This window comes from Ruditapes philippinarum, unplaced genomic scaffold (genome assembly GCF_026571515.1).
Source record: "Ruditapes philippinarum isolate M1 unplaced genomic scaffold, ASM2657151v2 ctg2539_1_1_1_1, whole genome shotgun sequence".
Classification (NCBI taxonomy): Eukaryota; Metazoa; Mollusca; class Bivalvia; order Venerida; family Veneridae; genus Ruditapes; species Ruditapes philippinarum.
Window position 1 is genome coordinate 36,521 of NW_026855773.1, and position 16,148 is coordinate 52,668.

Consider the following 16,148-nt stretch of genomic DNA (forward strand, 5'->3'; position numbering starts at 1 on the left):
AAATCAACGCAAAATAGCATTTGTTGGCAATTTTGAGATGTCCCCTCATTGCCAAGGTAACGGAAAATTTAAGACTGAGCGTATTTTTACAAAGGCAATGGTCCAGTCAACTTTGTGCCAAGTTTGATTAGTATTGAAGCAGTTTTTATAGTTTTGTAGCAATTTGAAGTTGTAACGGGAGACTTTTCAATGAAAACAGCCATTTCTTCACAAAATGCTCATGCAGTAATGGGTTAACGTATAACATTTGAAATGGCATGCATTTGTTTATAAGATATGCCATGAACAATTACATGGATATATTTGCTTGACAAACAGTAGAATATAGAAAGAATTAATTTTCTACCAAGGTAAGTCATTCGCATGTTATTAACTATTATATCTGCTTGGAGATTGGTGGTTCATCTCTACTGTCATTAAAAGCTAATTTATATAACACAAACAAACACACAATGATTCGTTTTTCATTTTATAAAACAAATAATATAGTTGGTACTGCTGAACATCTAACCAGAGCATGCGTTCCCACATGATCGTAATTCAAAATCCTCGCCGTGGCAACGTTTCCCCGTCTTGTTGTATAAACAAGTTCTATACCGTGTCATGACACATAAACCTTGTTCATCATGATTACATTCCCATGAACTCCAGTTAGACCACAGTGCTGTTACAGGTGAACCTGTCGTAGTTACATCTGTAAAATATGAAACTAAATAATAGGCGAGCCAAAGCTATACTGAAATCAAATGCCTTTCGTTCAAGTATTCATTTTCTGCATATATGAAGAATTACACCATTGTATCAATTCTTGTTGTATATATTTATTATTTAACACATACGGCAGCCCGAGCTATCCAACCATGTCCATCTGTAAAAGGCAGAGTAAATGGCCCTGAGAAATGATTTGTATGCACACAATTGTGTCATAAATAGACTATTTCTTTAAATATTTAATACTTAGTTACGAACATGATTCATTGATCAAACTATTTATATTTAAGATTTTCATTCAATAGATCATACATAGTAAAGTATAATAAAAATATCTTCGTTTTTAAGAAAATATCTTAGTTTATAGGAAATTAACTTTCGGCTTGCCGGACAATATTCCCTTGCAATATTACAAGTACAAAGCTCTTCAACCAATTGATTGATTGTAATTTAAAAAAAATTAGGAGATAATATTCGTATTTTCTGATATCTTAGACAAATCATAACATTTAAGATGAACTGGAGGGAATATTTTATTAGTCAATAGCCATTTTTTTTTCATTTTAAAAACAAACAATACTTTTGGTACTGCTGAACATCTTACCAGAGCATGTGTTCCCACATGAGCGTAATTCGTAATCCTGGCCTGGGCAATGATGACTCGCCTTGTTATCTAAACAAGTTCTATACCGTGACATGACACATAAGCCTTGTTCATAATGACATTCCCATGGACCCCAGTTAGACCACACTGCTATCGCAGTTGTACCTATTGTGGTTATATCTGTGAAAATGAAGCTAAATGATAGGTGAGACAAATCGGTACTGAAATCAAATGCCTTCGGTTCAATAATATGTTCTCCAATATAAAAAATATGTCTACATTCTCGATGCATTTATTCATCTTTACAATCTTAACATACGTCAGTTCAAGCTATACCACCGTGTCCATATGGGAAAACAAATGGCAGAATAACTCACCCGAGAAATGTTTTGTAGACACACAATTGTTTCATAAGTTAACTATTTTCTTCAATATTTGATATATCATATTATGAAATATTGACATAATTTATGAATAAAACTATTAATTTGTATATAAAGATTTTCATTCGATACGTACATCATACAATCGTTATGTCTCGTAAATATATCTTCGTTGTGAGAAAAAAATCATTTTATAGGAAATTAACATTGACTGACAGGAAATAATTCTGTGCAATATTGCGAAAAGAAGTTTTTTTTTTCAATTTTATTTTACTGATATTTGTACATACATGGGCATATTTCTCCCCGGCATGGTTGTATTTCATAATGAGACCCTAAAAGTTTTCTCTCGCAATCATTGGGCTCATAATTTGAACAGTTCCTGGTTCTCGACATCAAGCAGATAGGAATATTCTTACAGTCCCAATCCGACCATTCGAGCCAATATATTGATGAAGATGTAGATGACATGAAGTATTGGAGATTTGTTGATGACATTGTAGCCCTGCTTGATCTTAATGATTGTGTATTTGTGAACGAATAGGTCGTAACCACCGAAGATGAGGTAATTGATAACGTTGTTGGCATCGACGTTGATGTTCCCTGCAGGTCTAGTAGACATGGTTACGATAAACTTATAATAAGTTGATGATACGAAAGTTGAAAAAATTAAGAATTTAATATGTAATCTTAGTGAAATTAGTCGACCTTATTTTCTTATTATAACTATAGAACGAATATCATTTCTAGGAATTAAACATACTGACATCTTTACTCGTGTATACAGAATTTTTAAGTCTTTTATTTCAAAAACGTACAGTTAAAAAAGAATAAATATGAGATGTTTTAATTAGATCAAAACATTTTATTCAGAACAATTTAAACATAAGTACACATATAGAACAGATGGGACGACACTCAAGAAAAGCAGCTCAACTAACATAATATAACGACTACATGTACCGAGTTTAAACAAGAAAATTATGATTGTCCGAGATAGTTCACCCGAGAATTTGATATCATGGGTAAGAATTTATAATCAGGACATTAAAACTAACAATAATATTTTGTCAAAATCAGCCAAATGGTTTATGGTTTATGTTATGCCATGTAAATTTTGTTGTTATTGTTGTTGTTGTTGTATGTATGTAGCATGTAACTATCTAGTTCAGCAGACTGTAGTAATATAGATATTTTTCAAGTACTATTGTCGGCAGGAAACATGTCTGTATTTCCTTTTACTTTCTTTCTGTTTATCTGGTTGTCTACATATGCAGATAATTCCACCGAATTTAGCTTTTATTTTTAAAGAATATCGCTAAACTATGATTCCTTCAAATTATGTTGACTCATACCTTGTTTTTGGCATACTTCCAACTTGCATAACATTTGCCTTCTCTTTTGCTTTCATTAATTTATAGATGATATATAGAAACTATCCACCTAGTAAATAGATCATCTTTACACAATCTTCTTCATATACATTTAAATCCTTTCTGGCCATTTTATAAATTGTTTTTGAACGACGATGGTCCCAGATATACCATTTTTGAGCTACCATATGAGATGGATACGGACAAATCATAGACAAATACAATATACAGTATATTGATATCAAGATTGGTTTTAGGTACCTTAAGAATGTAGCTAAAAGTAATATGAGAATTTCGGACAAGATGCTGCTCCAAAAGTCTCAGAACATCGTGTTCAAAATATACAAAACACAACGGCTTTAGCAATATATCTAGCTAATGACATAACACAATAAGAAGCTTACCCCTACATATCAGCCCATCGCAATGTTTTAATGAGTAATCTGATCCTTTACATTCATTCCGAGAGCCAGAGCATTTTCTCCATCTTAGCTGCGTACATTCACCACTCATTAAATGACACTCCCAAGTCCCCCACTCTAGCCAATGGGAGGAAGGTGTTGTAGATGGAACAAGAGTTGTTGATGACGTGGTTGATTCTGAAATAAACTGTTAGAGCATTATTGTTACTTATATCAATAGATGATAATACGATATTGAAATATACATATCTGATTCAGCAACGTAGGTTCGTTTGTTTGATATGGTTTTACGTAGCACCAAGAACTTAGGTCATGCGGCGCCGAACAGGAAACGTTATTTTGGCTATAACCTCATGTCTTAAAATAAGCAACACTGTGGATCAATTCCACCACACCTGTTGGAGAAATGAAGTGCATAGACTCCAGTAATTCAAACAACTAAGTCGCCACTTACGATCACGCAGAAATAAACTGTGACTGGACTTCTGATGCAACAACCCTTGGAGGCAACGCAACCCATCAGCCACAAGGGGTAGCATCGTAGGAAATTATCCGAGAATATCCTACTATATAATGCAGGATTATTCATCGTTTTCATATCCGGTGGTAACTGTTCTTTCTTACTTGAAGGAGAAGTATGCTTTTCTTTTTTATGTTCTGACAACATGCTGGTATAACACTACAGTCATATTATCTACTTTTCTTCTTTACATAAAATAGTTCGACATTTGCTTTGACAGTAAGATAATTTCAAGGTTCATGAAAATTATGTAAAGAACTTTTGGGAGAAACATGTGATTCCAAAACAGCATTGACATACTTAATGTGAGGTAAGAGTAACAAATATTTGTGTTTTACAAAATTTATTTGCAACCAGATATTTATGTTCATTGACTTTACCTTCTATCCTACATCGGCATGTCGTCATATCAGTCCATACATTGACTGTGTATTCGTTTCCTCCCCTGACAATACATTCTTGCATATTCTGGGCTGAACAGTTTCTGCTTCTTGACAGAATGCATCGTCCTGCTACTATAGAACACTGTTCGCTGCCCCACTCTCCCCATTGTGCAACAGCAGGATTAAGAAATGATTCTGTAAACCGTAAGATATGTTGTTATCATTTCTCCTGTCGAGTCATAGATGATATCATGCCTTATTTATTTGTAAACAAGAATCATTTATCGTGTTTTTACTTGACATAGATAATTTGTAAATAAAGCTTTTTATTTACTTGCGAAATACGGGTTCAAAATCAAAATTTTGCATACATTTCATTTTCATATTTGAATAAATCGTCAACATTTCTTGGATATACCAAATATCATATCGGCTGATGCATTTCTTTTTGAACATCTTGCTAATTACCTATACGTTAGCCAGCTAACGAATAGTGGAGGAAATGCTTGGTAAGATTTATTTTCTTCATACTTTGCATTAGTTATTCTCTTTGTACTTTGCATTTGGGAATCTTGACTTTCTATAAATTAATTCATATTTGCATGGACCAGAGGCCTAAAAGTAAAGCAAAAATACAGTTTTGTTCCGTTAGCTTTTGTTTTGTTTTCGATTCAAAAGATGAACATAGTTTTAAACATCATGTTTTCATTTTGTAACCGTTTACATATCGCAACACATATTATATAGGCGTATATTGCCTTAATTGTTTTTGTCTCTACAATGGTCGGTGTGCGGCTACTGAACTTAAACAAAACAAATCTTTTGAAGCGATCGTTTTTAAAATATGATGTTTACCTGCATAAACGAAGCATAATCCTAATAAAATTGTGCATTTAGCAGTAAACGTCAATATTTTGCAAAATAATTTTGACATGTTAAACATGCTTGTCAAAATAAGATGAATTTCGACCTAATATTACACGATAAGATTAACACGAGTGCACAATTCAAAATGACTAAGATAAGGATAAAGGTCCAATATCTGTTTAAAGCGTGACATTTAAACAAATAAACTTATTTCGAGAGACACAAAAATAAATACATTTAATATGCCTTTCAACCAAAAATATGTTTCCAAAAATGAGTATATTACTTAGTTCAAAATTCTTTTAGATGGTCCCGCGTGTACAAAAAGTACATTTGCATTTTAACTTTAGAATTTAACAGACCTGATTAGTTCTTCAACTAGAGTGAATTGTAGAAGAACGTTTTGTTAATTTTGTTTAAAATCGAAGAGCATTAGGTAACACTTTTTTATCTTTAAAATCAAATCGGCCAATTGGCACACTTTTTATCTGTCTAATTAATAGTATTTGATTCCTTATTTTTCCAAACTTTTCTCTTTTTTTGCAATTATCGGTAAAATAAATCATTAAGAGCACAATTAAAAAGTTTAAATGTAATTGCAACATCTTTGTATCTCATTTTATGACACAATTCTTAAGTAAAGAAGAACTGACATGGAGAAGAATTTTGTTTTCGAATCTGGTCTTGCTTTCTTGTAATATGTACATACTTATATATGAATGATTTATCGTATTAACATAAAGCTGGCGTAGACATTAGCCAAACTACTGTATCATTACACAGCTTACATTAGCTGTTAAAATTTGACTGAGGTAATTCTTAAGATGTAACGCCTAATTTATGAATGATGGATCGAAACATCACTAGTTATCATAAAAAAGTCGTTTACTTACTATTAATGTGTAAATATGTTTCAATTTTGTAGCGCAGGTTGGTGTTCCTTATCCAATCTTTGTTGTTCGACGTCCTTATCCGAAGTTCGAAAAAACATTTTGAAACATGTACCTGCCTAAACAAATGTAAAATAAGTGTAGAAAATGAAGTTGATTTATTGATTAAGGAATGGTTAGATAGTTCCGACTGACCATACAGATTTACTGAACATGTTTAAGTATTTCTAAACATATTTATAATAAAACATTTTTCGTTTTAATATAAACGCGAAATCTGAAATTTTGCTAACAAAATGTTTAATTCAGACATGAAAGAGAGTTATACAAATTTCTTTCCAAAATGAATTCATTTCCAAATAATGACAAAAGAAAATCTTTTTGTTGAAAAGTATAGTAATTGATCCTTTTAAAATACTAGTATGAACAAAATACCGTAATAAAACTATCAATTTAAAAAACTGGCGACCTTAACTTCTTAACATTTTAACAAATTCAACTTCATGTAATCTTGAATTCAATTTGTGGAGTAGATTTTTCAAATGCGCGAATGTACTAAATCATACTTAGATAATAAATTCATGACGTTAACATTCTTGATTTATTTACTTGAAAGTAAATTTTTGTAAAAAGCTCAAACTTGTAAATGTATTCGACCGTATTAATCCGTCTAAAAATAGCGGCGCCATATAAAGGGTAACTGATGCATACTGTATCAAATTCAAAACTTTATATTCAATACAAAATAATGTAAAAAGGAAGTTTTGAACAAGTTTTATTTTGCAAGGATTAAACAGATAGGTATGCTTTACCACCATTGTTGTTTAAATAATGTTTAGTGATATTAAAAAAAAAAGATATTTTGCTTCATGAAAAACGGATAGGATATTATTGTAAGAACATTTTGACTCTTTATTATTTTAAAACTTTATAATTTTAATGTCACACTACTTTTGTTTAAGCTTAAAAGTTCATTAATACTTCATGTTTAAAATGTCTAAAACTGAGCATAACCTCTAAGACTAAGAATATACTTAAAGTGTCATTTTGACTCTAAGGTTAAAGACACAACCAAGGAACGAAATTGACAAAAACAGCATTGTATAATTATGTTCAACGTTTATAGTTGTAAGCATTCTAATAAGTTGATCACACCTTTATCAATATTCATACAATCCTTTTCTTTAGATTATATTCCCTACATGGACGCGGAACATGTTTTCTAAGGAAACTTTAGCATTAGTACTAGCACTGTTCGTTGATATGGTATTTGCCGGTAAGTAGTTCATAACAATTTTAACTGTGCAATATGTTTTCGTTATTGCCTTAGATATTGAAAGCTTTTATCCATATGATACCCAGTTGAAGAGAAAGATTAACTTTAAGTTATTTTAATTGTCACGTCTATTAAACTGAGTATGGATATAATTGGTTTATTATATTGTATCTATGGTACTATATATAATATATGTAAAAAGACAAAATATATAAATGTTTACAGAATGTTCAGTTGGCTGCCAAACATGCTCTGGTTCAACTTGCACAAGTTGTAAATCATCTTACTTTTTATCAAATGGCTTGTGTTCATCATGTCCCGAAAATTGTGAAAGTTGTAATACTACCGATGACTTTACTTTATGTAAAAACCAATATTGTATGGTTTTACATGCAAGATGTGTTTTTTCAGCTGTGATGCTAATTGTCTAAACAGTGAATTCAAGATGATACTGGATATTGTACTCAATGTAAGCCTAGTTTTTATGGATATTATTGTCAACACAATTTAGTGTTTGTGCCAGTGAACGTTGTGATTACGTACATGTTCAAGTGTTTGTAGAGATGGATATTATGAGTATAAAACTGGGTTCGAAACAATATGCAAATATGTCTGTCAAATTGTAACATTGTACAAATGGAAAAGCATGTCAATATTTGCAATAATGGTTTTTACCTCTATAAGTTAAATGACAATGTTTCATTGTGTATTCGTGTTTCCAAGAATCGCAATGTCCGGACTGTGTAATTTCAAGGTTGTAACCAGTGTGAAATTACACAATGATTCATTAAGTCCCTGCGCTGATTGTCCCAGAAGGACAAAAATTTAATGGTTCTAAACATCGCGATCACAACACATTCATTGTGCTCAAAAGAATGTTCCTACGAATTGTGACAGTACTGGGAACAATGTCAAGGAGAATTGTAATGAGGGCTGGACTGGTGAGAAATGTTCCAAAGAATGTAAACAGCAAATGTTTAAAAGTGCACAAAAGACAACGGGGAATAGTTGTTGCTGCTGTGTAAAGGTAATTTTTACTCAAACGGATTGCAGTTTTAGCCTGCAACCCCATCATGCATAGAAAAAATGGTCATCATACATGTGAACATGGCAGAGGGATATTGTTTAAACGGATGTAACCAAACCTATTGGGGCGACCTTTGTGATAAACCCTGTCCTGATGGATGTAAAGATCTTAAATGTGATAGAAACCATGGTACATGTACGGGTGGATGTAAGGATGGTCTAATAGGAGATGGATGTTCTAAAACCACCACAGTCGCTATACAAGGTGCATATGATTGCTGTTTTGAATTCATTTTAAATAAATCAATAAAATTTATAAGTGAGACATTTTGATTAAATCATATTCATAATTAACACAAATATTAAATATTTTTTTTAATTATATGCCCTTTCTAATATGGCATTAAATGTGATATTGGAAATACTATTTGTCTTGTTTATACGAGTAAGAATTACCTTCAAGTTGGAAGTTGGTAACTACGAGTATTACGTGTTTTGTAGTTGTTTATGCGATCGAAGATTTTAACTCATGTAAGGAAACCTTAACACATGCACATATAATACTTACTAAATTACACTAAATCAAACTCATCATTAACATAGATATTTGATAGTCATTACTTTTTGCAATTAATTATGGTGGTATTAAAGGATACTGAAGATATTTTATCTGTCATGTGTGCATAAGTTAGTATTGCACAATAATATGTTAAGGGGAATGTATTGATGACTGGACTGGCGCAAAATGTTCATCAACATGTTTAGACAGTTGCAAGATGTCCTCAAAAGAAAATGGAAATACTTGTTAAAGGTCTAATTACCACTTTAACTCTTTCAAATGTAGTTATTTAAATGAATGATCTTAGTCTTTTGTGTGTATTAGAGTTTATTTTTACCGGTTACTCATTTCGGCGAGTCCTCCAGAAGAGTATTAGTCATTTTGAATTTGAAGAGTGCAAGATACAGACACAGAAAGATGCCCTAATTGCAGAAGCTTCTCAATGTTCTTTAACGTGTTTAAGCACTCATAAACGCCACCTTGATTGATTTCATTTCTCATCCGAAAGACTGCTTAGGTAATTTTGTTTGGGCAACCCGAAAAACCAAACCTTAATGTCAAAAATACAAGTCACACTCTCACGCGATTGATCAATGCCGACTGACTTGATCTTTTACGACTGTTTGTGCAGTTTATGACAAGAAAATTGTTCCAGTAATCAATAAAGCGTTGTTAGGGTAATTTTATTACAAGTTAATGTTATATCTGCAGAAATACCAGTGACAACAACAACAGCAACAACAACAACAACAACAGCAACAAGATCAGTCGAAAATGAAACACAACAACAATCACTTTTGCGACGTGACGATAAAGCTAGTAATTTTACCGTTGGTTATTTCTCTGGATTCGGATCTTGTGTTGCCATTGTAGTATTTGCTGTATTGTTTTATCTTATAAGACGAAGGTGAATGTATTCATAATTTAATAGTATACAAGATGTGTACATGTGTTATAAATGTAAAACAAATTATCTTTACTGGTGAATTCAATTAATAATGATAATAAACCTTATGTTATTGTTGCTATTTAATGATTATTTAATTGTTATATTTGTACTATCAAGTTAATTATGTCGGTTGTTAGTCTTTTTTACCTAATTCTTAACATACAATTAATATAATTGTAATAATATACAACTGTTATATTTTTTATTATTTAATACAGGTATCTGACAAGTAAAACGCCCCAAGACAACAGACGTAACGTTGAGATACCAACATATTAAACACAATTAATGGATTTCCAGAAGCTGGAAATCAAGTCAGCCAATGTTGATAATAACACGAGGAGGATAAATACGGGGAACAGATAACGTTATACCCAATGGTAATTTGATATATAGAAATAAACATCCTATGTATTTTGATGTCAATTTTATCATGCAAGGCTGATATGTGCTAGAAAGGGACGAGACTTTCATGTTATACATAAAAACAGTCAAAATTTAAAAATAATCTACTTTTAAATAGCGAATTGTGTAGAAAGGGGCATTTTTAGTTCAAAGAAATAATTCTTGAAAACAAATTCCTCCGCCCCGGAAACTTGTTAATGGCCGCCATCGTTTCTTTCGACTCGAGATTATTTCCTTTGATAATTGATACAACAAATCGAAATAAAATAATATTCTTACCTTTAAACATCAATCCAAAAATATCCCTATGAATCACATAAATTTTACTGTACTTTCTTCCTTGACATGTCAGTGTCAAAAGTTTACAATTATTTCAGTTCCAATAAAAGTCAAATTGGCAATCAAAAACAAGCTACACAAACATACGTCTTATTTCTGAACGAAACGGTTTGCTCACTTATTTAATAACAATTTGGCGAAACAAATAACACATTTACAAGTTCTTCAAGAAATTCGTCCTGTTTATAATATTATGACGTGAACATCGATGATGTCATTTTAAAAATAAATTATGACGTGACTTCATTAAGGTGGTGCTTAACTATTCGCTATCTAATTTGTTCGTAATTAAAAACGAAATGATAAATATCACATCTAAATTCGAGACTTGTAAGGGTTTGAGATAAAATTGTAGAATTCAAAGACTGATAAAAACTAGTCTCTTGAAATGGGCGGGGCCTATTTTTTGATATCAGGGTATAATCCTGATATCTAAAATAACTATCAGACAAGTGTTATCGGGCAGTTACCATGGCAGTTGCATGTAAATGTTTTATTTGATTTAAGTTATGATCAGTTTCATTGTTGTTCATAATTATTACTTATTTATTATTATCAATTTTGTTATTTATTTATTTTCAGATCTAAGAACAACATAGTTGTAAGATAAATGGGTTTTAGAGACTGTATCTGTTGTTACTCTTAATTTTCAATACACATTTTATTGTGGTGACATAAAAAAAACTTTACGCTTACGACAACGAAGTTGCAGTATTGTGCTTTTATGCGTTAACTCTATTAGCCTTTAATGTTCATTTTAGCTTATTCACATGTTGACTTCTCCTGCATGTTTATCTTTAGTGTTAAGTAACGGCAACGATAAAATATCATGAATTACCTTCTATTACGGTTTAGATACTGGAAAGGTTGTTCAAACTTGTGTACATAACGGATAAGAGATAATATAATAGTGCTGCAGAATTAATGAGTAATGGTCATTGAATAAAAAACTTTTGGCCTGTTAACGTATTTTCGTCTTGTGCTACACATGCTACAAAGAGGTCGTGACATATAGAAGACATATTGTCGGATCACCCCTCAATGCGACTCCTGCATTGGCTGCCGTCAGACACACATGCGATCATTGATCTCTCTTGTTCTGTGAATATTTCAATTTTATATTTACAATATATATTTATATTTATATTTAATAATTTCATTGCAAACATACTTACTGGACTATTTTATGATAAATCATATAATTTGATTAGTTCACCATCACAGACTTAAATGTAAATATGTACTACATTATTCAAAAGAATTAGGTAGCCAGCAATATATTAAAATGCTTCATCTGTGTCAAATTACATTACATTGACACAACTAAAGGTATAATCTTGTAGACAGTTTTGGTCGAGTGTGAAGGGTGACTGATTTCAAACCACATGGTTTTAATCACTGTAGGTTCGAGTTCTGTCTGGCTTTTTGGAGTCTATCATGTGACAGAGTTATCCCAAAACTAGCTTATTGAATATCGGTGGTTAATAAAACTAGAGAGACACTTTCGGTATTGCTTGGAACTTATTATATGACCTGTAAAGTGTTGATGTGATAGAAAATCCTTCCAAAAATCTCTTATTATTTTATTTATTCCCAGAATGTAAAAAGAATTAAAGATTACCCATTTTTTTCGTCACTGAGAACTGCACTGTTTTGGAAACTTTAAAAGGACAATATATATATATAAGAAAATTTCAAAATCAAAAACAAAATAGCTTTTACAAAAGTTTTCCCTATAGAAAGTTTATCTATGCAGTAGCACACAAAATGAATCTGGTACAAAAACAGTGTATTAAAATATAAAAAGGTTGTCTTTGGTTCACCTATTTAATATGTGTTTTTTTTCAAAATCAAACAGAGCCCATGTTTGAAATTTATCATGCATTTAATCTCTTTGAACGTGGAAAACTTACATTTCCAATCAACGTATTGTATTCGACAAAACGTATAAGACCGGGCTTCAGACTGTAACCTCTCCTCTACAATCAACCATCCCAAATTATGTTTCGCCCTGCTTTTGAAAATAAGATACATAAAGTCCTAAAACATTATCAAAAAGAACGATAGAGCTGCGAAATGGTATTCAAAATGTTCCAGCTTTCCATGTTTGAGCCCCCGTTAGGCTGCACAGCTACATTTTGGAACTAACGTAGGGCCGCGACTGTATGTAACTTTAAGAAATTTCACTCTGTCAGTTTGTCAATGATTTAAGGAGATATTTCAAGAAATTGGGGGACTATGTTAAGATCACATTCGAGGTTTGATCAAAAAGTTCTCGGTCCGATATACTTCTAGCCTCAACTGACATTTACACACAATATGTCGATACCGATATCGTACTGAAGATTACTGATCAAGTTACACACGGTAAGAAAAGGGTGTCCTCCAAGGAAATCTATTTACAATTCATGGATACACTTGGGAAGGAGTCCCCTTCCTATAGCACTGTGAAAGAAATAGCTGCTGAATTTAAGAAGGGCAGGGAAAGCATTGGGATGAAGAGCGGCATGGGCGGCCAAAAGAGGCCACCAACGATGAAATTGCCAAAGCTGTGTACGATCTGGTCATGTGCGATATAAGGCGAGACCTGCAAGGCAGCGCTAGGGAAGAGGGTATAAGCTTTGGTTCAGTTCAGGCAATTCTGACTGATGTCTATTGCATGTCAAAGGTTTCCGCTAGATGAGTCCCCAGACAGTTGACTGACGACTAGAAACGGATCATGCTTGTCATTTCAAGATATCTTTTGTCTCGCTACGATGATGAACCTGATTTGATCTACCGGATCGTTACTCAGGATGAAACATGGGTCCAACATTTTGATCCAGAATAATAAAAAACAGAACATGCAGTAGAGGCACCCTGGCTCACCCCCTCCGAAGAAATTTAAGAGGCGCCATCAAGAGGGAAGATGATTGATTATTTTTTTTGGAATAGTCAGGGGAAAATCATGATTGACTATCTTGAGCAAGGTCGTTCCATTAACGGTTCTTACTATGCAGACGAATTGAGACGTTTGCGTCAAAAAATCGCGCGTAAAATGAGGGGCACACTGACTCAAGGCTTTCTGCTCTTGTACCACAATGCGCCAGCTTCCCAAGTTGCGATGGTTGCTGCAACTTACTGCGGCTTTGAAATTCTTCTCCATACCCCATGTTTTCTAGACTTGGCCTCCTCTGACCGAAACTGAAAACTAAGCTTCATGGTAGATATTTTGGAAGCAATGAAGGTGTCACGGAGGCGGTCAATGAGTTCTTTGAGGACCAAAATATAGAGTTCTATTTTGAAGTGTTAGACAAGTTGGAGCAAAGGTGGGCAAAGTGCATTGATGTTGAGGGCGATTATATTAAAAAGTTAGACCGTTTGTTGGGTTCTCTGAAAACCGGAAGTACATCGGGCCGAGAAGTTTTTGATCAATCTTCGTTTTTAGGAGAAAAATGTTTTAGGGGTAGCGCTGTGGTATGGTATTCAAAGGGTTCTGGGTTCAAACGGTGGTGCTGATGAGGCATGGTATATTGAGGGTCTTTGTTTTGATTCTCAGTCAGGCTGCATATTTTCTCTCTTTGTGATTTTTAGATATTTACAGCAAATTATTTGCTTAACTGCATTTATGAATGATTATGACTTTAGTCAATATTCAATTTGTAAAATATTTAATTATTGTCTAGTAATGTGATTTTTTATTTTATAAGACATTGTAGCAGTACTAAATTTGACCACTTTTGAATGAGGGGGAGGAGTTTGCATAGACTTGTGTGGATCAAGACTAGGTGTACTCAGAAACTATATGAAATCTTCCTCGGTGACATCTAAAACAACAACCTGGTTATAGGATTGGGTGGACTGTGAGACAGGATGACTCGTAATAAGACATGGACCGATTGAAGATCGAATCAGGGTGGACTGTATTATGCGGCATGAGAGACAGAGGTATTGAGATCCCCCATCAGGTTCCCTCCCCTGTCCCTGCACTTATACTACAATTCTTTACTTCGGGTAGAGGTCCTAAGACCATTACTGGCATGGTGTATGTAATCACAAAAAGATACTGAAAAACTGAAAGATAAAGAATTATTTAATTCTATAAAGTAAAGTCACAGCTCAGAACTACTGAGGGTAGAAGTTTAAGCTGTGGGAAAGCGTATTCGGTAGTCAGCTGCGGTAGAGTATTCCAGGGGTCACTGGTCAAGTCCCGGTCAGGCTGCACATTTTTCTCACCCTTCGACTTTTGATGTCCAAACTGATAGTAATAAAACAATGTAAAATCGGCCTTTGAGTTTCATACGATCACCTATTCCACAGGGGACTTTGATGGTTTAAAACTCAAAGTCCTATTTAACATTGTTCACTGTACCCATTCAAAGACGAATTTAAATAAAGCAAGGGAGTATGTCATTGTTCTATTTAGGGAGATGATGTGTAAGCAGCCTGAAAGCTCAATCGGTTGAGCCATGGAATGGTATCCCGAGGGTCCCAGGTTTAAGTCTCGGAAAGGCAGCACATTTTATTTTTTAAACTTATAATAGTAACATAAAAAGGCAGGTACTAGGCATTTAATGTTGCTTAGTAATAATACAGCATATTTATACATATATTAAGTGCATAATGTCAATAAATTTCAAATGTTATGAAAAATATTTTCTGATGCGCTCTTTTGGTAATCCATATACTTTACAGTTTACACATTACGCAAATTCTTGAAGTCCAACACTCTTCACCACTAATGGCGGTGCATGGGATTAACAGGTTTCATTATTTTCCTTACAGTTTCGGACCCAAAAGAAAAGTTTATTCTTAATATTATAATCTTATTAATTAAATGTCATAAGGCTTGTGTGGACACTTCAGGTGTGTTTTCCTTTTTTTTTGTAAAAATGTCATTAATTTCGTTCGCTGCAATGTAAATGGCTTGATGATTTGATCGTTGATTTGTTTAAGTTTCTACGAAACATTCTTTTTATTTTTGTTTACGCCGGAACCGGTGTCGATGTATAAAACGTCTATCTTAGAGATTCCTTGGCTTAAGCAAAGTATTAAATCTTTTTTTTTTTCAGAAGTGCGCATAAGGACGAACCCGTTAACTTATTTGTTTTTAATTATTTTACCGCATGATAGCTTATATTGTTTGAAAATTATTTGTAGAGGCTGTGATTAATTTTGTGCAAGGTTGAGTGCATTACAGCTCTAACCACATAAACCCGTTTAAAATACATGTCTTGCTATCATTTAAACAAATAGCTTAAACGATTTAGCTAAAGTTGTTAAACACTCATACGATTACGATATTTTATTAAACGTTTAGAAACGTTTTTATTTTGCGTGCGTTTAAGCGTATTTCGTTTAGCTTTTATCGTTTTGCGTGCGTCTGATAAGAAGTTAATTATACATTTGACTGTGCAATACGGGAATATATTTGGACGAGTACCCAGCTTAAAACGTCATAT

General features: G+C 33.1%; 1 protein-coding gene and 2 long non-coding RNA genes across 3 annotated transcripts; 2 read left to right on the plus strand and 1 right to left on the minus strand.

Annotated features, from left to right (window-relative positions):
• Positions 1 to 460: 460 nt before the first annotated feature.
• On the minus strand, positions 461 to 5,376 carry LOC132744315 (A disintegrin and metalloproteinase with thrombospondin motifs adt-1-like). Its single transcript, XM_060732993.1, has 6 exons — positions 5,252 to 5,376; positions 4,394 to 4,591; positions 3,476 to 3,670; positions 1,989 to 2,309; positions 1,316 to 1,495; positions 461 to 694 (listed from the first exon to the last, which is right to left on the minus strand). The coding sequence occupies exons 1-6, from the start codon at positions 5,337 to 5,339 to the stop codon at positions 507 to 509; spliced, it is 1,170 nt and encodes a 389-aa protein (XP_060588976.1). The 5' UTR covers positions 5,340 to 5,376; the 3' UTR covers positions 461 to 506.
• Positions 5,377 to 6,929: 1,553 nt separating this feature from the next.
• LOC132744316 (uncharacterized) lies at positions 6,930 to 7,791 on the plus strand. The gene is made up of 3 exons (XR_009627681.1): positions 6,930 to 7,046; positions 7,342 to 7,429; positions 7,655 to 7,791. It is a non-coding gene; the product is annotated as an uncharacterized LOC132744316 (long non-coding RNA).
• Positions 7,792 to 8,545: 754 nt separating this feature from the next.
• Positions 8,546 to 10,241, plus strand: LOC132744317 (uncharacterized). The gene is made up of 3 exons (XR_009627682.1): positions 8,546 to 8,720; positions 9,726 to 9,921; positions 10,182 to 10,241. It is a non-coding gene; the product is annotated as an uncharacterized LOC132744317 (long non-coding RNA).
• The last annotated feature ends 5,907 nt before the right edge of the window (positions 10,242 to 16,148 follow it).